Source organism: Capsicum annuum, chromosome 7 (genome assembly GCF_002878395.1).
Source record: "Capsicum annuum cultivar UCD-10X-F1 chromosome 7, UCD10Xv1.1, whole genome shotgun sequence".
Lineage (NCBI taxonomy): Eukaryota > Viridiplantae > Streptophyta > Magnoliopsida > Solanales > Solanaceae > Capsicum > Capsicum annuum.
In genome coordinates, this window is record NC_061117.1 from 214,544,020 (window position 1) to 214,571,944 (window position 27,925).

The 27,925-nt window shown below is 33.6% G+C and overlaps 2 protein-coding genes across 6 annotated transcripts; both read right to left on the reverse strand.

Annotated features, from left to right (window-relative positions):
* Positions 1 to 638: 638 nt before the first annotated feature.
* On the reverse strand, positions 639 to 8,169 carry LOC107878470 (ubiquinone biosynthesis O-methyltransferase, mitochondrial). 3 transcript variants are annotated; one of them, XM_047415463.1, is made up of 9 exons: positions 7,779 to 8,169; positions 6,942 to 7,031; positions 5,487 to 5,565; positions 5,177 to 5,254; positions 3,492 to 3,540; positions 3,158 to 3,207; positions 1,658 to 1,807; positions 968 to 1,048; positions 639 to 878 (listed from the first exon to the last, which is right to left on the reverse strand). In XM_047415463.1, the coding sequence occupies exons 1-9, from the start codon at positions 8,162 to 8,164 to the stop codon at positions 753 to 755; spliced, it is 1,089 nt and encodes a 362-aa protein (XP_047271419.1). In that variant the 5' UTR covers positions 8,165 to 8,169; the 3' UTR covers positions 639 to 752. The 3 variants fall into 3 exon arrangements, with proteins under 3 accessions (XP_047271419.1, XP_047271420.1, XP_047271421.1); XM_047415464.1 differs by having other exon boundaries at positions 968 to 1,061; positions 7,779 to 8,166; XM_047415465.1 differs by lacking the exons at positions 639 to 878; positions 968 to 1,048 and adding an exon at positions 1,068 to 1,265 and having other exon boundaries at positions 7,779 to 8,165.
* A 2,238-nt stretch (positions 8,170 to 10,407) lies between these two features.
* Positions 10,408 to 22,793, reverse strand: LOC107878471 (serine/threonine-protein phosphatase 5). 3 transcript variants are annotated; one of them, XR_007057849.1, is made up of 14 exons: positions 22,534 to 22,793; positions 21,573 to 21,742; positions 21,389 to 21,460; positions 19,805 to 19,955; positions 18,619 to 18,831; positions 16,168 to 16,276; positions 15,965 to 16,082; positions 13,643 to 13,790; positions 12,829 to 13,077; positions 12,175 to 12,300; positions 11,972 to 12,072; positions 10,992 to 11,066; positions 10,628 to 10,804; positions 10,408 to 10,595 (listed from the first exon to the last, which is right to left on the reverse strand). XR_007057849.1 is itself a non-coding variant. In XM_016725472.2 (13 exons), the coding sequence occupies exons 1-13, from the start codon at positions 22,610 to 22,612 to the stop codon at positions 10,745 to 10,747; spliced, it is 1,671 nt and encodes a 556-aa protein (XP_016580958.2). In that variant the 5' UTR covers positions 22,613 to 22,793; the 3' UTR covers positions 10,408 to 10,744. The 3 variants fall into 3 exon arrangements, 2 of the variants coding, with proteins under 2 accessions (XP_016580958.2, XP_016580959.2); XM_016725472.2 differs by having other exon boundaries at positions 10,408 to 10,804; XM_016725473.2 differs by lacking the exon at positions 18,619 to 18,831 and having other exon boundaries at positions 10,408 to 10,804; positions 22,534 to 22,792.
* Between the last annotated feature and the right edge of the window lie 5,132 nt (positions 22,794 to 27,925).

Below are 27,925 nucleotides of genomic sequence, written 5' to 3' on the forward strand. Positions count from 1 at the left end.
TTAAATTACTACATTCAATCAATTTTAGTTGTTCATTAAGAATAAAATTTCATTTTTTTTTTCATATTTCACTTTTGAAATTACAATAAATATTTTACGCCTTAAATTATTTTTCAAGATCTGATACTAAATATCAATTAATAAAAATATTATAATAAAATAATCATCCCAATCATTATTTTCTCACATGTCATGCTAAGTTCAAACGTGAGTAGCATTGAATAAAAGGAGCACATCAAATAGGTTGCCGTGAAAAAAATCGTGTTACAAATTTTATGTGAAGTTTGTTGCGTTATCTTAGTTTAACTTGTTACAAATTTTATAACAAACTGTGTTAATGAACTTCTAACATACCTGTCACAAATTTGATAAACTTATCAAGGCTAAATTTTTGATATGCTGATTTAAATTTTGACTCGTTAAAAAGTCAAACTTAAAAAATGTATGTCTGAAATTTCAATATATATTTTCAAAATTAAGAACAGTTCTCTAAAGTTTGAACTACTAACAATCATTTTTGTCAATAATTTCAAGTTTTTCCAACAACACTCAATTGAGTTGAACTCACGTACCATATTCAAAATTCGAGACCTCAAGATCAGTTATGTTTTCATATACCCATGGAAGAGAAAAAAAAATGAGAACAGATGGGTATTGCATTCACCATCCAACAAAATTGAGAGAGATTTACATACAATTACAGAATGGGTTAAGAGATGACAGCAGAATAAAATTGAAAACTTTATTGCAACTTAATCTAGAGTCTCATCCCTATTGCCGGGTTTTGTTCCGAAAGCAATGAAATTAACACTGATATCATCAGACAAGGACCAGCGACCCGTCAAAGGGTTGTACACAAATCCAGCCAGCTCTTGCACCTATAAAATGCAGAAAGAATACCATTTCAAACGTCGCAAACAGATAGATATTGGCTTGATAATGATAGAAAGGCATGTAATCGACTTACAGTTATAGAAGCTTGCTGAAGAATGAGAACTAGTTCTTCTGGGGTTAGAAAGCTTGACCATTGATGTGTCCCTCTGGGAAGCTGTAAAGTCCAGCTATAACATTAGAACATGTTTAGATGAGCCCGGCTATTTGCACATTGTACAACCATTAGCTTCTTCGTAACTCTCCAAAAGATATGCAAGAAACAGACGGACAAAGAGACATCGGAAGCCTGGTTGACAGGAACACCATATTCCCTTTCTTACATATAATCAGTCGTGCACAGATAATGATAGAGTATATCGGCGAGAAGAATCCTTTCAAATAGAGCAAAATTAGTCCCAGGACATAACTGGTATACTTTGAAGCATAATTATCTTAAACCCAGAGTGTAATAAGATGCTAAACAGAACCATGACCCTTAACAACAAAGATAGATAAAGGACATTAACACGCTCCATATAAATTGGAAGATCAATTTAAGGTAAGAGAAGAATACATATTGAACAATCCAGAAACACCTTTTCTACACCTGCCTTTTTATATTCAAAGTGCACTAACAAATATCAAATGCATAAATATCATATATATACATATCTATGGGACATGTTGGGACCATTTAAGTTTTGCAAGGAAATCAATCCACGTAAGTGCAGACATCAACCAAAACGGACCAATAAAATTTAGTAGGATAACTAAATATATTTACCCAATGTAGGATATACTCTGCTGCAACAATTGCTGTTGCATATGCTCTCATTGAACGGTTTATTGTTGATATAACTGTAGCACCACCAGGAATGGTCAATGCTGATAGTGATTTGCAGAATTCAGCAGGATCTGCTACATGCTCAATCACCTGTATAACAAGTAAAATAAGATACACATATTAGAAGAGATCAGATTGGAAATTGGGTCCTCTAAGGAGGGGAGGCTAGAATCCGTTGATATTGCCCCAGTTGTTACATTTTCACTTCACCAGTCAGAATTCCTAGCTCATGTACATTACATCCATTGGTTTGTAACATATTATTGACACAATCATTTAAGAAGTTATTTATAACTGCTCCAGTATATGCTTGTTCATCTACACCAAACTGTAAAATTGCAGAACAAAAGATAACGCAGAAGGATTTTTAAGAACAAAACAGAGACCTGCAAGCACCTTCAGAACTAGGTAAAAAATTTTCTTCCCACCCTCCTTCGGTATGACCAAGCTGTTACATTTTTCCTTCGGCGCTCAAAATACGTCGCACATATACATCACATCCATTGCTTTGTCGCACAATATTCACCGCTCAATCAATTAAGAAGTCATTTTTATATTACTTCAGTATATGCTTGTTCTAATAAAAATCAATATAACCGACCAAAGTATAAAAATGCAGAACAAAGATCATGCAAACCGATTTTACACAAAGAGCAAACTAAGGAGTTGCAAGCACCTTTAAACTACTATCCCCCACCCCCCACCCACCCCAAAAAAAAAAAAAAACCACCACAAAAAATGTATCCAGGCTTTCCTTTTAGTTTTATATGTTTGACGTGGACACAGCTTATTTTAATCAGGATAGTGTCATTCCTGTTTGACTTAACTTTTCCTTCTTCAGATGGTTGTTCCAATAACTCGGGCTTGAAGCTTCTATGCAAATACTCATCACAGACTCGTCAGATCGATATCAATTACCATTACTCAATATAGTACAAGTATCAAATCAAATACACTTCCATATGTGTCAATATCTGTCCCCGTGTGAGCTCTAAAACCCTCCGATTATTAGATTTTTTTATAAAGGTGGTGTTCAGGCAAGCTTGCACAGACATCGACTATTCCAACGGGTACCAGCTACCTTTCACCAGCACATGAACTGGGCAACTCTATCCCAAAGGCTTCAGTAATAGAAAGAAATCACCTAGCTTTTTTGTCTTAGTTGAATTTGACCCCTACTCTCCCAAGGTTTTCACCCACTCCATTGACCTCTAGAACACATCCTCAGGTGCCAGTTATTAGACTTGAGTAAGTGCAACAAAGCTATAAAAGAGAAACTGCTCAAACAACAATGTAATATGTGAACTCCAAATAAATACTGAAAGCTTGCAAAGCAGAAAGTACAAAGGATGGAAGTACAATTTACTATAACAATTGGATTGTACTGCAGATGTTAACAAATCATAGAACAAAGTTCGCCTATTACTTATTAGGTCATACCTCAAGCGCAATCACAGCATCAAATTGTCTCTGTTCTTCAACCAGGCTTTCTGTCGACATAACATCAAATAAGGTCATTCTTTGAAGAATAATCTTTGAGATTCAACTAAAAATGGAATTTTTAAATGAAATAAGCAGAAATCATTAACATGATTCATAACGATAACCAATATTATGCAGACTAGTTTTCCTATTCTTAACTAAAGAAAGCACCAACATGATAACAAAAATTTAGGTGATGTCCGATCATTGTACATCGTGATAAAAAGTTAACATGCACATAGAAGTCACCAATATTTGGATTTAATTCTCATCAAATAAGTATGGCATGTACCAGCTGTTGTGCACCGATATTCAATTGAAGAAGTCTGCGGATCCAAATCCTGAAAGAGATATTAGTATTCATAAGCATCCACAATATAGCATGAGTACGGGTTTGGCTTTCATATCTGTACAGGTATGACATGAAGAGACGAAACATATAGGCAGAACTAACACCATTCAAAACTATATCTTATATTATCTACATCATTCTCTACACATCCAAATTGACCAAAAGGTACTGGGAGAAGCGTAAGGATATATAACTTCAAAATAATTAAACATCAATGTTATAAGAATATTTTTGAGAAACAATTTTATCAGAATTTAACACCATAAAGCATGAATAATTGCACACACCATGAAACTAAAATAGAACTTAAGATAGTGTTTATAGCTTAACAAACAATAAACATATTGCTGAGTTGATATGTGCTAATCTTACTATTGTATATACTGGAAGTAAATTAGTTCTATGAAATTGCTTCAATTATTTCATCATGAACATGATTTTAGAGAATACAATCTGTATTTTAAATTTCTAAAACTTGTCATTCCATAAAGACTAGCAGTAGTTTTTGAAAATTTTTTGTCACTGATTCAAGAGTTTTACTTTGGTTTTTGGACGACAAGCACATATTATACATGGGGATATGCTGAAAATATCCTTCTGTAAAGAAAAAATAAGGAACTCAAATCATATTGATAAATACACATACCATGAGTTAATATCCAACATATATTATATCGAATACCAAAACGACACAGCAACACGGATTAAAATTTAGTATTTCTACATCTTAAATGCAATCTTTTGAACATGATCTAACTTTTATAACCTTTTGGTATTTAACATATCAATCATGGGAACGTCTTGGTGGTGTCAGTGAAGCTCTGGAACATCACAATATACATCCAAACAAAGATATAAAGGAATTATCTAGCATGTTCCCATTCTATGCAAAAAGGAAGTGACTCATACAGTGGAAGAGGCAAAAAGAGCTGTGCCATTTTCTTTAAAACATGGTAGGAATGTCTACTATTAACTTTACCAAATGGGTAAGTTGCCACCCCTTGGACCTTCTGATGTGTAGTAATGTACTTTATGTCTGATCAAACCTACAACAGGATTTCCATTCTTGAAGTACAAGGTATTGGTCCTAATGAACTCCAAATTATTGATTCCATCTCCACCCAATAATGCCTACGTTTTAACCATTTTTTTAAATTTCCGATTGAATAGAAGGATCAAAGAAAAAACTTTTTTCTTCAACAATTTTCCAACACTAGTTGGACCAAGAAGAATAAACATCAAATGACAGGCCATACCCTGTGGCTTAAGAAAATAATATTCTATGTTAGATTTTTTCTTGCACTTCTTGTCAATATTGGGTGTACGTCTAATTTGGCAATGAACATTCACATGACCAGCTCAAAAACTTTCTAAATTTTATTTTTCTCTTCCATCCCAAGCTCTGGGACCTTCAATGAACTATAACTTGACGGAGCAAAATAGCTGTTGTCCCTCTAGGTAAGGAAACAAAAAACTCAGAATCAATATAAGACTTGTAATTTTTAATGCCATACTCATGATATCTCAGGGATAGAAAGATCCTTAAGGAAACTGTACATTAACCAGGCAAGACTAAAACCAACAGATTGATGGTGCATCACGGAAATATTTAAGTAAAAACATACCGCATGAAGCCGAGCAATCTTAATATTTTTGTCTACAGCATCAACTCCAGTGACCGTAGCTCCCATTCGAGCCAAAGGCTGAAGATATGGTAAAAATGAGATGTATGTGTATACCTTGCAGCATGCTTCATATATGATATAACCATTCACTTTATTGAGCAACAGAACCATTGTCTAAGTCTCAACTAGGCTAATAACATACTTATAAAAATAGAAGGCTAATATAATGATAATCGCAGGAGAAAAGTGATCTGCCATATGCAAAGGTAAAAGCGAACTCCAACGAGTATTAAGCTTGATGAATGTATACCTCAGATAAAATTCCGCCTCCACAACCAACATCAATAAACTTTAGTCCTTCAAAAGGTCTCGTGCAATTTGGATCCTTTCTGATACAATGAAAAAGTTTTAGCCTCCAGAGATACAGGACGAGCAAAATAAGGTAGAGCCCCTAGGGCTTTGGTCGAGTGATAAAGTGAGATGCGCGTTAGACACATGGATTTGAACCCTGCCGCAAAAAAAAGCCCGGTACTTAAGTGGAGAAGGGTAGAGGGGAGAGTCGATTATCCACGGAACTCCGAACAATGCAATACTAGCCCTTGGGGATTTCTTGGTTTAATAAAGAGATATAAAATGTGGAACTACAGCAGTGTTAAAAAGCAATTTTTTTATGATGGTTAAGATGTAATTCTTACACTTCATGAATAAGTATGAACCAACTTAAATCAGGGTAATACTCTCTCAGTTTGAGCACACAAGACTAGGACATTGACACACCAAATCCAAATTCTTAAATGCTTACTATATAAATCTGATGTACTTCTGTGAGTTGACAAGTAGACCCAAAGGTAGGCATAAATTGGTTTTATCTTTTTAAATTTTAAGATACAAAATTTGTAGTATTATTTTTCTGGAAAATAGCACGGTCAGGGAATACATCAGAGTTAAAACGGAAAATAGGTACCACATTTGCTAATCATGCTATTTGACAGGTATAGCCAAGGGAGAGGTTGTTCAAGTGCAAATTGCAAATAAGGGAGGTCATTGCAACAATGAACCATAAAGGAGCTCAGCATGAATAATATAAAGGGGTTAAGCCATAGAAACTGCTTTATCTTAAGGAATAGGAGGTTAGGATCACCCACCCCCCAATGAACGAACAGTGAGTATTAGCCACGACACCAATTTAGAAAGATCCAAGAAAATTCCCCTTTTAAGTGTTTCTCCGTGAAAAGCCAAAAGATGATTGGAGCAGCAAAAGGAAACTGAAATTGGGAAAGCAATGAAAACAAGGAAAAAATAAATGTAACACTTTATCAGCTATACTCTCATACTGCTTATCCTAATTACCTACTCTATCCAATAGTGCTATTTCTAAGCTCCTGTTAATATTTCCTTTTCCTTTTTTTCCCACAACATACAATTAATTCCTTTCCTTACAATCCATTTTAAACTACGACCAGCAAAGGCCAAAAGAATGTCCATTGAATGCATAAAAGAGCTCCATTCATATAAAAGCAAAGAAAAGTACAGTTTGCGAAAAGAAGAATATGAACAGCAAAGCTAGCTAACTCCTTCTTTAGCACAAGAGACATAATCCTTATTCCTTTCAACTTCTAACATTATTATACATGTATCAAACATTGGTCCTAAAACTAGAGAACCCCACCAAGTATACTAATTAAAATAGGAGAAAAATCTTTGAATGAAATCTAATCTTTTCAAGCATTACAAGCCTAAATATTCTTCAATCGATGAAAATTACCTGAAATGCCGACAAAGAGTGAACCTAATGAAAGCAAGTCTTGTAGGGTTCATCAGATGTAATGGCTTAAAGGGTCCTTCAGCATCCCACCTGATTTTGCGCACACATAAGTTTGAATTCACTATATTAAAGTGGGAAGCAAATTGAATGATAAAGATTGTATCTTTTTCAAGTATCTCGGTTTTTCAAGTTTACTACCTGAACTTTCTCCAACTATCTATCAAAACACACATGAACATTGTTCACTTTTGCACCCAATGGTGTGACCTAGTGAAGTTGGATTGAGTACCATGAGGTCTTACGTTCAATTACCAATAGAGACAAACACTAGGTGAATTCTTCCCATTTGTTCTAGCCTCGGTGGATAGAGTTACCTGGTACCTGTTGTTGGTGGGAGGTGGCAGGTATCTGTGGAATTAGTCGAGGCACGCACAAGCTGGCCCGGACACCACGGTTATCAAAAAAAAAAAAAAACATTGTTCACTTTTTTTGCCTGAAATATCATTACATTTCAGGTCGGAAACGTCAATACTTGATAATTGAGGTGTATTTCGATAAATAGTCTGTGATAGTTCAGGTCGGATACTTGACTTGCACACCCGATAGATAGTTCATGTATGTAACTAGAAAAAGGGGATACTTTTAGGTGTGTTTTTATCATTAACTCAAAAATTACATCGTTTAAAAGATTGATCAAAGTTCACATAGTTCTTTAAATCTAAACAGCCTACTATACGAATCTCCAATATCCATTTCCACTCCATTTGAGTTCATTCATTCCAAAAAAAAAAAAAAAATTATATAAGAAATTGCGGCACATTTGAAAAATATAAATACCAGGTTTCGGCAATGGAGGAGAATTTAGCAAGTTCAAATTCATTGAGAGAACTAGTTGAAGAAGTTGTATTGGAGGTATTATTAGGTGAGGGAGGTGGTGGAGGATTTAACGGAGTTTGTTGAGAAGCTTCCGAATAAAATCGACATTGTGCATGATTTTGTGAAGTGGAGAAAATGGAATTGGAGTAACGAATATTGCTGAGTTGTGAGACTCTACAGAGGGATCTTAGTCGGTTATGAAGGAGCTTCGAAGCCATGCCTGAAGAGAAAATGGTGAAAACGTGTAAGCTATCGGAGACGCTAAATTTGTGTTGCGTTACATGAAAGTTATGTGTTGCGGCGTTCATGAAATTGGGCCTGAATTGGGTCATGGGCACAAAATTCATTTTAGGAAAAATAGCATATTCACACACCTCAACTTATTATATTTACACATTCTTAAAAGTAATTACAAAAAATACAACTAATTATGTATCTTCATTAAATATATTGAGATTTAATTGTATATCTCGACAGATTTAAAATCGAAACGAAAAAGTATTAAGAGCTAATTATGTATCTTTACAAAGGAAAAATGCATCTTCGGTGAATGTATTATGTATCTCGACAAATTTAAAATCGAAAAATGTATCAAGAGCTAATTATGTATCTTTTTACAAAGGAAAAAATATATTTTCATTGAATATATTGGGAGCTAATTATGTATCTCGATAAATCCAAAATTAAAATTTTTAGTAATTATATAAAATATCAAAATTTTCTGTAATTAAATTTCAAACGGTTGGAATTTATTTTATTTCTACTTAATTTTATGGGCTGTGGAGTGTGTATGTGAGCCGAAGTGCCTAAGTAGCCATTTTGGGACTACCATAAGTAGTTGAAAGGTTATGAAGTTGAGGGATTGTTTTTTAGGCCGACTATAACCCTGGATTATAATTTTGAGATTATAATTCTGAGACTAATTTATTCTCTTTGAGAGGTGAGATAATATAATTTCAAGACTGATGATATAAGTTGTGGTATTCTTAAATTAAGTCGGAAATAAGATTTATATCATGTTTGATAGACAGTATTAATCAAGTTCTGAATAAATTTATACTATCTATCAAAAGCAATCCTAAAATATTCCAACTTATCTCGCATACCAAATGACCCCCCCTAAAATTTAACTGTCTTGATTCTGAAGTTTAAGAAATTTTTATCTGACTCTAATACATGAAATTACATTAAATGATTTTGAAAATTGATCGTCTTTTAACGTTTGATTCCCGCTTAACTCATGGGCAAGCCTCTACCGCTTGACTAGATGGTTGTTACCTATCATATTGTTAGTTTAAATACAATATTTATTTTTATTAATAAATAAATTTTATAATATCGTTAACCCGTCGTTAAGTAAAGACGAAAAGTCTCATTATGTGTAACGATCGATTTGGTTTGATTCCACCATTTTTTTTTTCATTTTGTCTCTACTTATTATTTAATAATTCTATTTTATCTTTTATTCTAGCCGTTGATGTGTGGTATTGTGTAACACAGAAAACGATAAAATCTATTTAAAAGTTGTATTTACTAAAACACTACAATACAATGGTGTTTTTGCCAGACTTTAGAAGGTTTGTATCTATATACAATTCTCAATTCTTGATTTTGTCCTGTCATGTATGAAAGTAATTTGGTTACAAGCAAAACCTTCACTATTCAACAACTGTTTGTCCCAAGTGAGGATGTGACATTTACTGCGTTTGCTTCCTATATGTGTCTATTTAACGAAGAACCAAATAATGATAATAGTTAGTGATTTAAATTTAGTCCACCGAGCTGCCCTTTGTAGCAGTAATATATGTTTTCAATTCCCTCCAGCTTTTTGGTGCATTTAAACTATCAAGAAAGAATCCTTTTCCAAAGACATAATTATGTGGTAAAACTGTTCCAGGGCTTGTGAAAGCTTTTAGTTATTAGATAACATGAATATAGCAATTGAAGATTGTTGTATACTTGTGAGTTGTGACAAGTGTTTTGAGTGAACATAACAATCACTCCAATTGGGAAAATCACGAGGAAACAAGAAGCAGTACCAACTTCTAAATCAAGCTGTACCTCAAAAGGTGGAAAGAACGTCAAGAGAAAGTTCCATTTAAATGAACGATTTGATTCAGTATCCACAACAGCTCGATTGTTCAACTCTTAAGAATGGCACGACCGCAATATCATACCAGCCAGATATACTTACCGACAAGAGAGCATCTGAACAAACACGCACTTATTTCCACTTGGGAGAATACTGAATTGAACCAAGGGACTAAATTTCAAGCTTTTGGAGCAACACTTGCTTCAACAACAACAAACACAAACCCAGTGTATTCCCATATAGTGAGGTCTTGCTTAAGCAAAGATTAAATGGCACAAACTTCACAAATTGATGAATTTGCATCCACTAATTACAAGCTGTTAAGCATTAATAGTAACGAAACCACATTAGTAGGAAACACCAGTGATCAATGACCAGTAATTTGGCCACAGGCACAGAGACAAATGCAAATCCAATGTTCAAATAGACATCATATCACTACACTTGGCTGATTGGTGAAAAAATTAAAGACTATTTTAATTAAGAAGATAGAAAAGAAAAAAAAAAACAAAATTCGACTAATCAAAGCTTCCCAAATTTGGACATTTTCTAAAAGAAATTGAAGTGTGACAATCTTACAAAGAGGAACATAAATAATACAGGGGACAATCCACACCACACGGCATTGTTATTGTAGAGAAGTGTTTACACCTTAATCAAAACAAACGAGGTGAGGATCCTCACAAGCTGCGGGCAAGTCAGGGAGTTGTCCAAATGATGACACTGCAGCTAATTGGCTGCAAGTACCAGCTCTTCTGCCTCCTGATGTTTATGATCTTGGTCAGCGAGACAAAAGGTTGCATCAATTGTAATACTGGAAGTTAGGTTTCAAATTTTAAGAGAACATCCGGAGGAAGTTGTTTGCATATGCCATTGGCTTGACATCAGGATGTGGCTGCATACAAGGCAAAGTAATGACGATGAAATGAGTTAATCCAGTCTTATCACTATGATGATAACATGGTAAAAACAACCCTAAAGTAACCCATGACAAGAGTTGGATACATGAGGAATTTCTATCCATTGCTAAAAGCGTTAATTTCTAGGAGTAAAAAGGACATTTCAAGATAAAAGCCACTAACCACTGCTGAAAATGTCACAATATTTGGCTTCATATCGGGAGCCTCAAACCGTATAAAAGCACCCTTGTTACCCATCTGCAACATGTAAATTAGTTGAATTTGAGGATATTGAAAAAATCATTCCAATTCACATCAACGCAACGTCATATAGGATACAACACTATGAGTACTAGTTGTACACAAAATTATTACAAGATAACACAGTTCCAGTAGCTATAATTGACCAGTCAGATTAATAACCACTTGTCCCAGAAAAGTCAGATTTAATAACCACTTAATTTGTCGCAGAAAAGTAGCAAATTTCTTTTTTTATTTATTTTTGAGAAAAGTAGCAAATATAAAGACTATACATGTTTATATTGCAATCAGTTTATGCACTTAAAATTATATTAGGAGCAAAGCACAAAACTTGCAATGCTTAGCTGTATGAAGAAAAACTTCCAAGGAACAGGACACCATGCCATCTACCAAATATGTTCACATCGGCATCTATCAAAGTTGTTGACAAAGTCAACGTCTAACAAATTCCGAACCTACCTTGAAGCAGAAATCCCCTAGAAGTTCTTACCTTAAAAAAACATTCAAGTACAACCCATTCAGGAGGAAGACACATAACATATATGTTGTAGTTTCATATCCAGCAGTTTGACTTGCCACATCGCAGTTTCTGTAGTCATCATGTCCCATAATTTTATATCCTAAATAAAGCAAGGAACTAACAGCTGATTCAAATGCTAAGGCACTACCTCTTTGGGCTTTACTTGGAGGTACTACTTCAATGCTAAACTTGACCGACAAATCACATACATACAAAATCAATATACTAAGGGAACTCCAAGGAGGTTTGGATGAAGTGTCACACCTAAAGGAAGCCTTTGAGCTGAAGGTGTTTCTTTACTTGCAATTTGTGATTTTAATTGAACTAAAGTAGCATGCACTCAAATAAATTTTTGATAGGGGAATACGTAGAGACAAATTACCTGGTCACAATAATTTGGAGCGGAAAACACCGTTATGAGCTTGCCATCATGCTCAATCTCATAACCTTCATCCTTCACTTCATGAGATCGGACTACCAAATCTGAAAGCACACAGACATGTCAACATTATTTATGTGCTAAAAACCATCATACAAAAAGAAATAGATAGTGAAACATCAAGGAAGAAAGGAAAATAATAGTACCTAGATTATTTTCCTGCAAGAATCTTTTAGTTATGTCTGCCCCGAAAGAAAGTCCAACACCCCGTTTACTAGGTCCTCTACCAGGCTGAGGTTGTGGATCACTCCATAACAATTCACACATTAACCCTGGAGAAGATCACATAAAGCCACAATTACAACTTGGACAACTTGATCGTGTGTACTATGTATGACCCAGGTAAGAAAGTAAATAACATTTATTTAACAAGTCAACAAATTGATGATAACATATCAAAGAAGTAAGCCACTAAATTAATATTAACAAATACAGATGAAGCAGAACTACTTAACAAATACAGATGAAGTAGAACCACAGAAAGCTCCATTTTGCTTAGCCACAAGACATGATAAAGACCAAAACAGCTGCCTTTATTTCAAAACAAAGGTCGTGTCTGGACGAAAGTGGCTTGCATCAATGTGTCAAATGATGATAGCTACCAAGCAAATGAGAATGGGTAGTTTTTATATACAAACTTAGTAGCATGAATAGTTTTTCCGAGGTTTTTTGAAAAGTTTCATCAGATGATAAGTGGAGCTTTAAGGAGCTCAGAGTAGAGTAATTGGTAAATGTGCTAAACAATAGCATATTGAAAGGACATTATAAGTTTATACTTCTCTACTTGAATCAGAACTTACCCTCCTCCGGAGGCTCACAAAATCGATCAATGGCTCTAATATCAGAGAGCTTCACACCATCAACGCTGAAAAGACCTCCATGTACTACAAATACTTTCGCATTTATGACATGGGCCAAAGGTAAGCAACAGAACACTTCTGCGAAGAGTTCCACAAAGATTTCACTTAACTTGGATCTGACTTCGCCCTCAAACCCGTATATTTTGTTCATGCTCTTGCTCTCATGATTTCCTCTCGCAAGGTGTATAGCTGTAAAGTCGAAGTTATTAGCGAGATACAAATGACCCATCTTACAACATTTACACACCTACGGAATAATTGAGGGAAAAATGCACTACTTCTTAGGTCGTGCTAGTATAGAATTGGTGACAAAAATCAAATTCGAAATCAAAGCCTTAGCTTTGATTAGAGCTTGATGCATTGCAATATCAGAATCTAAATAAAAATATCAACACAATGCTTAGATTTAAAAGGGACCCAAAACGGACATTCACTTGTTAGGTAAAATTAATGTACAAACAAAAAAGAAAAGTAGAAAATGAGTAAAGGAAGACGAAAAATGACTCAAATAACTTACATCTAAAAGGGGCCCAAAATAGAAATTTCACTTACTTGTTAGGTCTAATTGATGTACAAATAAAACAGGGATAGAAATAGAAAACGAGCAAAGGAAAATGAAAATGATACAAACAAATCATTAAGGTAAAAAAATAAACAGGGGACTGAAAACTTGCATCCAGAAAATCTAATAGAAGTAATAAAATTTATAAACACAAGCTCACAATATTGAAGATAATGAGAGCAAGTGATCTACCTGATGGACACATGCACTTGAAGGCAAATAATGTCAATATGACCTCCAGAGAAAAAGACCCTCTATCAACAAAGTCACCATTGAATAGATACGGATTCTCTTCTGATGGAAGCCCATTGAGCTCGAAAATATTTAGGAGGTCATAAAACTGTAGCAACATTAGAAAAGGAAGAAAGTTCAGCCATGTTGAGACTTGTCACTGGCAAAAGGAATAAGTCACTCCGCCAAGCACAAAAATAGAACACCCAGCAAAAGTGTTATCACCACATATAAACAGCAGGAAAGAGATACAAAAGGACTAAATGATATATCTTGCAGCACACAAGTGCTCTTTAGGATCTGCTCACCGAGGACATGACCCTAGATAGGAAGGTCTGGAAGACGCGAATTACGGCAGAGGATTAGGGCCAGTTTGGGTCGCTAGTGTAGGGAATTACTTGGTGGGGGTTTTATTCCTGTTATGATTCCGTATTCCGTGTTCCATGTTTATTACGAATCTGTGTGCTTTCCTCTGTTTTATATTCCTTATGGGTGCCGTATTTATGTTATGTAATCTGCTTCTGTGTTTTACTATGTGTTTGTGTGGTATCTCGTGCCTTGAGCCGGGGGTTTTTCGGAAACAGCCTTTCTACTTCATCAGAGGTAGAGGTATGGACTGCGTACATCTTACCCCCCCAGACCCCACGAGGTGGGAATACACTGGGCTTGTTGTTGTTGTTGTTGTTGTTATTTTCTGCTCAGGAGTATTCTAGTTACCTTGACAATGACAGAAGCAAGCCGAAATTACATTCACGAGACCAACTTGGGTGCCCGTAAAAGGGGTTTGTAAAAGGTGCTCCTAAGTCTCTGCTCAAGTTGATCATATTAATGACCATCGGCGACTCCAATAAATGTAATTAAAGGAAGCAAAGGAAAACAAGAGATGGAGGTTGATGGAGAATCATAAGGAAAAAGATAAACTCTGTAGAGGTTTTTGGTACAAAGATTTGAGGAAGAGACTAAAACAACCAAAGGTTGGACTGATCTGGAAGTGGTAAATTCACATGGTTGTCAACTGCCAAGGTAGAGGGCTACTTAAATTCCTCTCGAACGGGACGCTGGCCATCAGACCAAGCAAAGATGGTGTTTCAAAAGGATGGAGTAACTCACTGGTAAGGGATACAACTCAGGGTTGGTGTTGGATATAGCCTGGATAAGAGTGGTTGGCTTGTCAGTTCAGTTAAGGGCCAGAACTTCCCAGCATTTTTGGAGACAGGCTAGTGTTAAACAACGATGATGACGACACAATATTGAAGCTGGATAGGAGGTTCATGATACTGAGTGGAGACTTAATACAGGCTCCTTCACAGCTATTACCACAATAAGTTCAAGAGCTTTTATTTTATACCACTCCACTTGAGTGAAATAGAAGTGCATACCAAATATGAAGGTCCCAGACAGAGGTTAAAGGGAAGGTGAAGATGCTTCCAGAAGCAGGAGTGGTGAGCCCAAAACTGACCAGTACAAAACTATGTGATCTGTTACGTACCCACTGGCACTAGCCTAACGCCCTGCCTACTCGTCTTTAACTGGCTTATTTGTACCCAGCTACATGATGGATTAAGTGTGTCATCAGAGAAGTCCAAACTCAGATTTCAGTGAGAAGGGGACTGGAATTTTTCGCATGTGGGACGAGAAATATAAGAGGAAGGGCCTGCGGTTCAGATATGGAAGATAGGCCTAATGAAGTAAGTGGCATAGCAGTAGTATTTCAGCTCAAAAGGAGCTCTATTCTTTAATTAAGGAGGGGGCAAAAAGGGCAAAGATGACAAAGGGAAAATGTCATGCCCACGATCTTTAATAGGTTCCGGCACATTCAATTGCTAGAACTTGGAGCCACCTGAGCGCCACTCACAGCCCCTTTTTCCCGACAAAAGGAATCCACCCTTACGTTTCTCCAGAGAGATCGATGAACCAAGCAGCAAATTTTGAAAGAACAAAGAATTTTATGTTTTAGTTATTCTTGCATACCACCACTAGCAAGCACCATGAAGTTCTCGGGCTTTCTATAAATGTGCGTGCCTTGGTCAACATTATATAGAAAAAAAAAAAGGGCAGCCTGGTGCACTAAACTTCCGCTATGCGCGGTGTCCGAGGAAGGGCCCCACCACAAGGGTGTATTGTACGCAGCCTTACCTTGGTCAACATTATATGCTAACATAAAAATCTTGTGCTAGAGAGGTGAAATGAAATTGGAAGAGAACAAAAACGACAAACAAATGATAAAGACAACAGTTACAAGCTGTAAAAAGGCCTTTGTTAGCAGGATAGGATATTCATTACCTGACCATGTACATCACCACATACAGTGAAGTGCTTCCCTTCGGGAACAACAATATCAACAAGGGAGGGCAATGCTTGCAGCATTTCTCTTGTTTGTAGCACTATTTGGTAAGCATACCTATTTGAAAAAGGGCAAATATTGAAAGATCAAGGAGTGTGTCAAAAATTAAAGAGAAGATTACGACCATGTAGATGAAACACACCTCTTATGTAAATTCTTCTGGTTTTTGAAGTCATCCAGCATCTTCTTCACAAAATCTAATGTTACAACATCTCCCTCTATTCTTGCACCAGCATATTGAGGCTCCACTTCTGCAATTTAAAGCACAAAACTGACATGTAAATTCAAGTGCAACAAAGCAGCAGATTTCTAATTAATTGGATTACGTAAAGTAGAGGGCGTATTAATAAAGCTTAGACCAATAACAGATTGCAAGTTCCCCAGCATAGAGTCGAGTCGACACCAGGAGATGGTTTACTATGTATAGACACAAATTGTGGAGTTAAAAAAGTGTCTCACTGAATAAACGGAAAATTCAAAAACATGTCAAGGGAAAGTGATCACACAACCTCTAAGATTCCTCAATATCATATGTAAAACAAATCTGACACATTAAAGCAAGGAAGAATCAGAATGATGAAGCATCCGAACATGCACACGTCCACATGCCCAATCCTCCTAAAGGGTTAAAAAGAAGGGCAACCCTATGCACTAAAAGGGTCCGAGGAAGGGCCCCACCACAAGGGCGTATTGTACGCAGTCATACCTTGCATTTCTGCCAGATGTTGTTTCTAAGGCTTGAACCCGTGACCTCCTGGTCACATGGCAACAATTTTACCAGTTACTCCAAGACCTCCTAAAGGGTCGGCATGCAGGGAAGCGTGATGCGAAAAAAAGCGAAAAGGCTCTGCATCACGCATTATGCGATGCGACCGCATCATTGAAGTGAAGTGAAATTTAATAAAAAAAATACCTATAGAGCACTCAAATAGTAAGTTATAACTGAAAAGACCACAACAACTATATAATCAACAATAAAGACAATATATTTAAGCAAAAGTTCTAATTAAACACCAACAAATCAGTTCAACAAAGCAAAATAAACCCAAAGAAAAAAAGAACAATCAAATCTAAATTAATAATGGTTCAATCTAAAGCTCTTCTAGTTCATTAAGATTATCCAATTCTTCTATTCCTTGAGTATCACCATAATGCTCATCATCTTCAACTTCCTCATCTCCTCCTGTTGAAGTAGCAACTTCTTTGCCCTTATCGTATGAGCTTGAAGTACTACCCCTTAAACCATAACGACGCTCATCAACTCCAGTTTCAATGGAGAAAGAGTTGTTGCATCGCAGCTTCAATGGAGAAGTGGAGAAAAGAGAACGCAGGTCAAGAAAAAACCCTAAAATTTTTAATCGATCTTTTCTTAAACTTCTAACCCTTTTTTTAAATTTAAAAATTGCCCATAAAAAAATATTCACTTCCAACTCTTTTTTTAATTTAAAAATTGCCCAAAAATAAAAAAATTCATAATGCGATCGCATCGCATCGCGCAATAGGGCTTGATGCACCCGCAATTCTCAGATTGCACTGCATCAAAGAGGCGACTTTCTGGGAGCCCGCATCGCATCGCATCAGCGCATAATGCAATGATGCGGTCGCATCTCTGAACACTGTAAAGGGTCTTTACATAAAAGGTAAGAAAGGCAAAATAGGACAACCAAACTGGCAATTATTTCATACATAAAGCTAATGCAGCAAGGAATAGTTTGATTGGGATTTAGAGCAGTTACAATGCAACACATTTGGTAAGTGTATAATTACAGAATAAGCTCCTAATTAAATCCCTGATTAATGCCAATCATATAACATAATAGGTTTAAGGAGATTTACTCTCTGCATTAATTTCTACAATGTCCAGTTGCAACGTATGTTTTAGGCATAAACTTTTTTGCTAATTTTGTTTTCCTCATAAATAATATATGAATCTATGTATTACTTTATACAAGATATGATGTGGAAAAACACCGCGGGGATTAGTAACCCATGAAATAAAAGCATTAAAATGGCATCATAATAGTAAACAAACGCTTTTTTTTGTTTTAAAAAGTAAAAGCATACTTTAAGCTATACATCATTACATCGTATACTAATTGGCAAAAACAAACTAAAATTCAACAAGAAATAATTCTTGCATTAATGATCTCCTTGTTAGTAATACGTTACTCACCCCCCACATAAATCCAAGGGATGCATTTCTTGAGCAAGAGGCAGCTAAGTACTCTAAACAAGTGATTGATAACCATCTATACTCGGGTTTCAAAGGAGGAAGAGTTCACCCCATACTCATATGGCCTTCAGAGAAGGCCAGAAGAAGCAAATAACTACTGAAAACACTAAATATAGAGGGAGGAAAATGGTTTTAGTTGGAAGACGATGCTCCTGGTAATTTCATACATAGAACATATCAATTAAACAGGGCCAATATCAAAATGCAACGCAATGCAACATAAATCAAAATGCGGATATTTGGTCCAGTTTGCAACTAGTCCTAATTCAACTATTCCGATTATGCTGGATGTCCTTTTTTGGAACTACAACTAACTTAGGTTATTTACTAGGTAACGTTTTTTATTAGAAAGGCTCGAACCTAATTCAAGTGTTCGACTCTTGGTAAAGAAACCATCACTGCAAAGTCCCCACCGAAATGTTATCAAGACCATCAATAAGGCTGCCGAAGCTGCTGCTGCCACCATTGTGGCTGCCTTAGTCCCCATATATACCACCAGTACTGCCATTACTGCCGCTGCCGCTGATACAGCAGTTACTTTGGTGGAAACATATGATGAGCCAGGGCCCGACCCTATAAGGATGAAATAGGTAAATTTTACTATTAACATTTACTTTTATAAGAATGGAAATTATATGGACTAACATGAAAGGTTGAAAGATGACTAAGCTTAGAGATTTTTCTTTTGTCTGGCTATCTGAAATGAAGGTTTAATGTTGAATAATCTAAAGGGAAAGGCACATATTCAATTCAGGTGGTCATTTACAGTAGCTAAAAATCTACAGTAGTAGCTGCCAAATTTGAGTAGAGGGTTCAATATTTTCTGTGAGGGACAGGAAGTGTGAGCAGTGGCTAAATCAACAGCTAAGTAATTGGAAGTACTCCATGAACATCATCTTGTAATGTTTTTATATTCTTACAGCAAGCAGCATATCATCTTCGGCAACCAAACGATAATATATAAAAAAATCAAAGAAATTTATTCTTCATTTTGCTACGGTTACTTCAAATGGGACATTTGAACAAGGTTGGGAAGAGAAAAGAAAAATTCCCATGGGCAAATCAACACTTTCTACCATCCATCCTCGGCAAAATTGATGTCTTCACACAATCTCAACCTTTTTCAACAAAAACTATCAAATCAATACCCTACAGACTTAGAACTGGGAACGAAATGGCAGAACTAAACTACTGATGCATCAGACTTCACAAAAGAGATGCAAACTAACAAGTAAAGCTCATGGCAATAAATTAAACATTTTCAGGATATTGAGCAACTCTCATTTCCCAATTAATGAATCAAATGTGTAAGGCAACAAAGAACAGTAAATCAAGAAAGGAGAGAGAAAGAAGCATTTTTCCATTTTAGTAACCATGTCCCATGCACCGTCAAACTCCACGACATGTAAGAAATTTACCCAACAACTATAGCTATAAAGAAGAAAACTTTGTGCACAGCCATGCTCGGCAAAGAAATTTACTCAGTGACTGAGGACCTTCCGGGAGCATAAGATAAGGAAGAAACATCAGCTTGGAGCTATCATACCTATGGTGTGATAATCAATAGAGTCAGCTACTGAACGTTTCTGAGATTCTGGGACGGAAATAGCTTCTTCAAATTTTAGCTTCATGACAGCTTTCTCACATTCCTTCAATTTTTTGGCAGCATCTGGGTCGTTTGGACATAATTTCTTGACCTGAGAGAGACAATAAGGAAACATATCTCAGAAATTAGCAGATAGGTAAATTCTTCCAATTTACTCTGACTAGAGAAGATAGGGGACATCTTCGGCAGAAAACTATAAAGAAAACTTCAAAAGAGACATGCAGACAGCACATTCCGAGAACATATAAATGCAGAGGAGACACCGAAGAAACCACTTGAGAAACAAACAATATAGTCAAGTTATCCAAATATTTGTCCACTTTCATGGCCCATAAAGAATAAAAAACTTTCAGTAATCACTATCGAGACAAAAATATATAAATTGATGCTCTTTCTCATACGAAAACAACAGCCCAAAAAGATAACTTGATATCTCTTTCATTGTCAAAACACTAAAATTGTTTATTAGTGTGTATATATTACTTAGATATCAAGTATCGTTTGGACATGCTTTCAAGTGCATCATAGAGATGAATTTTTCTACGTGATGGCTAAGCTAAAGATTAAATATTCAGTGCTGTGATACACTGCAAATTAACCAAGTAACCAGTTCCCCACTCGGCACCGCATGCAATGAAACAAATTTTATATTTCACATGAATCTCTTACAGTAGAAGGTTGATTAAGCATGTAAAATCAGTATGTATTTCTCATACAATGCTAATATCGTCTCTAAGTTAAATTTAAATGTCAACTTTAGCTATCGTTTGACCATAGATTCCCAAATATTTTTGGCAAGCCATTTTTGGGTGAAGATTTGGATGAAGTTTTACCATTTGTTTGGCCATAGTATTTGGAAACATATTTCACTTTTAAAAGTTCCCAAAAAATGAGATTTGGCCCAAATACTAGTTTTTTCTAGTATTTGAGAATTTGGATTACTTTCCAAATAATGATAAATTGTATGGCAAACATCATTTGCCAAGTTTTTTCCCAAAAACTACTTGAGAAATCTATGGCCAAACGGGTCCTTCGTATTCACCTTCGTCATATTATGTCATTTGCACAATGATTTCATTATCATATGTTTGTTGCCTTATAGAGGTGACTTGCTGATCCAGTAGTAGAGAACAGAAGCAGCATTTCTCAATACCTCACCGTTTTGAGACCAACTTCCTTCTTGTTTATAACCAACTATGCACCAAAAGGACAAGCCAGACCTACACAAACCGACTCTTTTTTTCCTTCTGTTTTAATTTCAGCACTTGAATTTGATGTCAAATGTAGTAAGAATTTCCAGATAACTTAACCTAGTACATCCGGAAGCTGCACAAACATACAACTGACAAGGAATATTAAAGCTCACAAATAACAGAGAAAGCATACAATGTCACTGGTATCTCATCATTTTCTTTCTCAACATATTCCTTTGTACTTTACTTAAAGCTTTAACGAAAAGATACATTAATACACTAGCAATTTACAGCTGATATGACCGAAGAAGTTACAAAAATCAATACCAACCTGTTGAAAATCCTTGAGTGCGTCTTTGAACTTCCCCATTGCCAAATATGCAGCCCCGCGCCTATAATAACCCTGCAACCACAATCTAAACCAGTCAGCAATTAAGGGCATAGCAACAGAAGCAACCTACAATAACAAAGAACGCACAATTCTTTCCTAATATTTTCACAATTCAATTCTTTACCTTTGAATATCTAGGGTCAATTTCAATAGCTTTAGTTCCGTCCTGTATTGCACTGCCATATTCCTCCAATTTGGTATGAGCAAAAGCACGATTAGCCCAGTATACCGCATTCTCACCGTTCAACTCAATCGCTTGGGTGTACAAATCAATAGCTTGTGAATACTTATGCCCTGAAAACACAATTGAGATCGCAAAATAAACTTATTATTAAGGAACAATAATAATAATAGTCCCTCTGTCCCAATTTACATGACACAATATCAAGGAATAATAATAATACTCCCCCTGTCCCAATTTACGTGGCACAACTTTCAAGATTCAAACTTTTGAACTTTTCGGTGAATTCATACACAAGCTTTAAGATTTTTGAAATCAAATTTATATATATTGAAAACTACATAAAAAAAGTAGTTCAAATCACAATAATTAACAACTTAAAATATTTTAATAAACACATTCTGGTCAAAGAAAAACTTGATTGGCTCACAAAACTTCAACTGTGAGGTCAAAAGCACCAAAAGGGTGTGGCCAAGTGGTCAATGAAATGGGCTAACAACTAAGGTTTCAGGTTCAAATCCACACAAAGACAGAGATAAACACTAAGTGATTCTTGTCATCTATCCTAGCCTTGGTGGACAGAGTTATGGTGGGAGGTGGGAGTATTTAGTCCAGGTGCGCGAAAGCTGCCCGGACACCACGGTTTTATCAAAAAAAGATAATAATAATAATAATAATAATAATAATAATAATAATAATAATAATGAGGCCAAAAGTTTGTCCTCCTTTATTTACCTTTGAATGCTTTATGGCCAGTAGTTTAAATCACAATAATTAACAACTCAATGTTTTTAAAAACAGATTCCTGCCAAAGAAAAACTCAATTGACTATCGAAATTTCAACTGTGGCACATAACATAAATTGAGACACAGAGTATTAATTGGGTCAAAAGTCTCGTGTTACCTTTGAATGCTTCATTAGCGAGCTGTTTGAGATCTTCAGCTCGAGAGGTGTTTGAATTTTCAGTTTCCATAGCTGGCATAATAATGATAATGGCGGCAGAGCAAAAATCACAATACAAAAAGTTTCATAGATTTGTAATTTGTATGGAACTTGGGAGGTTTTGTCAATGAAGACTGTCAGAGAGTTTGCTAAAGGAGACTTCAAAGCCCTAGATACTTCCGGCGCTCCAACACTCCTTGTAATTTTCTTACTGCTACTACGTTTTTTAAGGACCGTTTGGCCATGAATATTTAACTCTTTTTCCGAAATTAAAATCCATAGTTTAAAAAATATTACTTCTTTTTTTTCTGTCTCAATTTATTTGATATTTTTTATTTTTCGAAAGTTTTAGAATTTAAGTTTGACAATAAATTTGGGTATGAATTTTCAAATATTTTAAAATAAAATTTATATATTTAAAAATTATGTAAAAAGTATTATAAGTAATAATAACTGATAATTTCAAACAATAAAGATATACTAAAAAATTACAATACAAATTAAAAAATATCATATATATTAAAGAAATGAATAATTTTTTTTTTTGGGGGGGGGGGGGGGGGGGGGAGTTTTCACCTTTTATGATTTTGTGGATTCAAATTCATAATTATAGAATTAGAGGTTTAGGTTGCTTATGATCTGAATATTATCTCTTATTTACTTTCTTTTTAGAATAAAAAATAATTTCAATTTTATATTTATGATCAAGTATAATATTAATTTTTAAACATTTTTTTTGGTTTAAAACATGTGAGATTATTTTTTTCCGATTGCACAAATTTTGTATTCAAACAAGCCCGTAGAACAATGAAGTTGCATAATATTAGACTAGTAACTAAAGTGGTAAAGATGATTTTAGATATAATAGTCCATATTTGGATAGCAAATAATTGCTTAGTGATAAAAATGTAAATTTTAAGTTATAGTACTATATACATAGTCTAAAAAAAAGTTGTAATCTTAAAAATAAAGCAATTTAATTGCTATAATAGTTGAAGGTAATATGATAAACATGTATATAATTAAAGCTTAACATTAGTAATAAAAGGAATTTTTACTATGCAAGCCGCTCGAAGGACATATATACAACCTTCTCAAAATATGATATTTATAATTTTAAAAGTAAAATGCACTGATAAAGGTAATTTAATGATATAACAATTACTTACACTAATGAATATAACTTTTAACTTAAAATATATATGTATTACCGTGTCAAGTTCATATATTCTCATCAATGATTTGACTAATTTAAATAGGAGAAATGATCCTATAATTTTTTTTATAAATGTTATTTGATATATTATGTATCTTTAATTAAAAAAATCAAATCCACTCGAATAACATTGCAATGGTAACCAAAGATACAAGTATGCAACCAATTTTTTTTTAAAAAAAAAAAACTGAAAAAATCATATGTAAACAGCCATAAAACTTTATTAGATGGAAATTTCAACTTTGAGATATTCCATATGCAGTGATGATTTGTCTAAGTAGCAGCCAACCAAAAGTATTGAAATTATTTTGCTAGAGCCTAACAATCTGACCTGTTAAATAGTGCATGGTTAATTCATGACAATTATCCAGAAGACATAGTCAAAGTGAATTAGTCAACTCAGTATTAAATAGTAGAGTAAATTTTTGCATTATTATTTTCCGAAAGCTCATTATTTCTAGAGAAAATACATTATCCCATGGATGTTGGTCGAAATTTTCAAAAAGACACCCAAACTTTGACTTTGACCTATTACCTCACGATTCTTACTTAATCCGTTGCAAACACATCATTTTTCGCTAAATCTCAAACACAGCAAAGAGAGTGAACACACGTATCAATCAGGTGCTGCCACGTGTCAAATACGTTTAATTTATATTTTTTATTTTTTTAATAAAATTTTACTTTTTTAAAAATTTAACACCCCACCCCCTCTTCCCCCATCCACCCCATCTAGCACCCCCCTCCCCCCGATGTCCAGCAACTCCTCTCCACCCCCACCCCCATTCAACACCTCCACCCTGTCAGCATCTCCTCCTACCCCCCACTTCGTCAAAACCTCTTCCCGTCCATTTTTTTTTTCTTTTTGTTCAAATGAATTGAAAAAATTATTTTATGATTGAATTGAGTTTTAAGGATAGTTAAATGATTGAACTGGGTTTTAAAGATAGTTAAATGAGCTTTAATAAAGCTTTAGTGGAGGAACTTTAATGGAGTTTTAAAGTTTTTTTTTCTTAAAGCTTCAATGGAGCTTTAATGGAGGAGCTTTAATGGTGTTGAAGAAGATATTGTGTTGAAGAAGACATTGTATTGAGCTTTAATGGAGCTTTAATGATATTTAAAAAAAAAAAAACAAAAAACTTCAATGAAGCTTTAATGGTGTTAAAGGTGTTAAAGAAAAAAGGGTGAGTTGGGGGGAGGATGATTTAAATAAATATTAAATTTTTTCGTTTTAAAAAATATATATAAATTATATATTAATTATTTACACGTTGCACATTTTTATTGGTCAAGAAAATCAAATTTGAGCCCTTTCACGCATCTATGGAGCGTGTGTACACGCAGGGGGTCAAAATGGTGTGTTTGCAATGAAATAAAGAAGAATCGTGGGGTAATAGGTCGAAGTTAAAGTTTAGGTGTCTTTTTAAAAATCTCGGTCAACATCAGTGGGGTAATTATGTATTTTCTCTTATTTCTATTATATAGAAGAGGTCGACCACCTCTTGCAATCACCAAAAAATTAACTACTTCCACTTAATTACATATCATGCCCCAATATATAATAATTTTATTATTTCATCATAGTGGTTTAAATATTTAATATATTCTATTAATTTCTATTAATTAACTATAACTACATATTGAAAGTAATTTTTATTTATTTATTTAATTATCTATCATGTTCAAAACTAATTTGTTACCACAAATCACAATAATTAATAACTTAAAATATTTAAAAGACATACAGAAATTTTGTCGACTCTTACCAAAAAAATCCTCTACTCCCACTTAATTACATATCATGCCCCAATATATAATAATCTTATTGTTCTATCATAATGATTTAAATATTTAATATATTCTATTAATTTATATGAATTAACTATAACTACAAATTGGAAGTAAAAAAAAAAATATTTATTTAATTAGCTATCATGTTCAAAACTAATTTGTTACCACAAATCACAATAATTTGTTACCACATATAGAAGTTTTATTGACTCTCATTATTTTAGCAATGCCACATGAATTGAGATAAAAAAAAGTACTGAAAATCATAATAATTAACAACTTAAAATATTTAAAAGATATATAAAAATTTTAGTTGACTCTCAAAATTGTATCGAAGCCACATAAATTGGGACACAAGGAGTAAATATATTATTTGATAAGTAGGTAAAAATTATTATAAATCACAATAATTAACAAGTTAAAATACTTTTTTAAAAAAAGATAAAAGTTCTATTCAACTCTCAAAATTTAATCGGTACAGCATAAATCATGACAAAATAAAAAATTATCTTAATTAATTGCAACTAAATATTTAAAATAAATCAATTTTATTATTTAAATTGACTTTTATATAGAAAATCAATCTTTTTATTTATTTATTTATTTAATTAAATTTAAATTTTAAAATTATTTTTTTCTTATATAGAAATACTAATATTTAAACTTAACTTTAAATTTTTAAAGTAAAAAATTAATAAATTTAATTTAATAAAATAAATTACTGATGAATATTTTCTTAGAATTTGTGTTGGGTCAATATTTATCAAGTTAAAAAGAAATAAAAAATATATATAGTAAAATTTTATTATTGTGAAAATCAATATAATGCACTATCCAATAATGTTTAATATTATCATATTTTGCATATGCAAATGTAGCATCCCGTATTTAATTAATATACTATTTCGGTGAATTATAGATGATTACTATTGAATGTGATAAAATTATATTAATTTTTATAGTAATAACATAATTAGTCGCTCTTAATTAATTATTATGATTTATCTAGGTATTAAGAAAATAAATAATATTTAATAAAGATAAAATAGACATAAAATGCGAAATTAACTCTTAATGTTTTAAATAAATTTTCGTCTTTCGAACGATGATTTTACTGTATCATTCCTTATTATGAGTCATTTATGTATTAGAAAAATAAGAATAACAAAATGATATGTCAACATAAAATATTTAATTTACTATCAAAATTATATTAATGCCACATAAATTGGGACGGGACAGAAGAAAATAAAAAGCAACATTTATTATTTGAAAATGAAATAAAAAGTATTATAAATAACAATAATTAACAATTTTTTAAAAAAAAATTGACTGATTTCTGCTTCAGCTGCTTTAGTCATGATTTTACTATATCACCCCTAATTAATTATTATGGCTATTTAAGCATTGCGCCACATAAGTTGAGATAGAAAAATATTAAAAATCACAATGATCAGAAATTTAAATTATTTAAAAAATATAATTGGCTATTGTCGACACAAAACTCCAAACAAGGAGAGTAACGTATATTATTTAAAAATTAACATAAACAGTATTATAAATTACAATTGTTAACAACTTAAAATATCTAAAAAAAAATAATGTGTTATATATTTCAAAAAAATTACATGAAAAATACTAGAAATCACAATAATCAACAACTTAAAAAATTTAAAAGATATAAATATTTGGTCGGCTCTTTAAATTATATTAGTGTCACTAAAATTGGAATAGAAGAAAAGTATTATAAATCACAATAATTAAAAATTTAAATTATTTTTAAAATATAATTGACTATCAATGCCACAATAATTTGGACAAGAAAAGTAACGGATATTAATTTGAAAATTACATAAAAAATATTATAAATTAAAATAGTTAACAACTTAAATTATCTAAATACGTATTAAAATAACATATGTTGAACTCATGCTAGATCCGGATGAATCCTAGAAAACATATGCAATCTTTTTATTAAATTTTTTTATTCAAATATATTAAGATTGAAAAGATAAATAAATATCTTAATGTTGGATCCGCCCTGACACGAGCCATGCTCCTCTAGTGCTATAAATAAAGTTGGGTGAAAAATCAAACCTTAAAATTCTATTGCGTGAGCTTTATCATGCATTTTTGCAAGAGATCATGATTCAAACTAGAGGTGTCAAATTGAGTCAAAAAATAAAAAACCCGCTCAACTTGCCCATATTTCTATAGATTGGACTCAAGATAATGTAAACTTGGCAAAATTGTAACTCATTCTAGCATTATCCATTTAAAATGATTGCTAGTTTGTCACCTTACCTAATTTAGTTCTAAATTATAATCAATTTTTATCTTAGGTCG

Excerpts from the sequence above, each read along its gene's own strand:
- LOC107878471 (XM_016725472.2), bottom strand. The coding sequence starts at position 22,612 with ATGCCAGCTATGGAAACTGAAAATTCAAACACCTCTCGAGCTGAAGAT. Across the intron at positions 16,277-18,618 it reads GAGTCGAACACTTGAATTAG|AAGTGGAGCCTCAATATGCT; the intron begins GTTCGAGCCTTT and ends TTTAAATTGCAG. Across the intron at positions 12,301-12,828 it reads TTGTGAGCCTCCGGAGGAGG|GGTTAATGTGTGAATTGTTA; the intron begins GTAAGTTCTGAT and ends GATCTTCTCCAG.
- LOC107878470 (XM_047415463.1), bottom strand. The coding sequence starts at position 8,164 with ATGAATTTTGTGCCCATGACCCAATTCAGGCCCAATTTCATGAACGCC. Across the intron at positions 5,255-5,486 it reads GAGGCGGAATTTTATCTGAG|CCTTTGGCTCGAATGGGAGC; the intron begins GTATACATTCAT and ends CCATATCTTCAG. Across the intron at positions 1,049-1,657 it reads CAGAGTATATCCTACATTGG|CTTCCCAGAGGGACACATCA; the intron begins GTAAATATATTT and ends TGGACTTTACAG.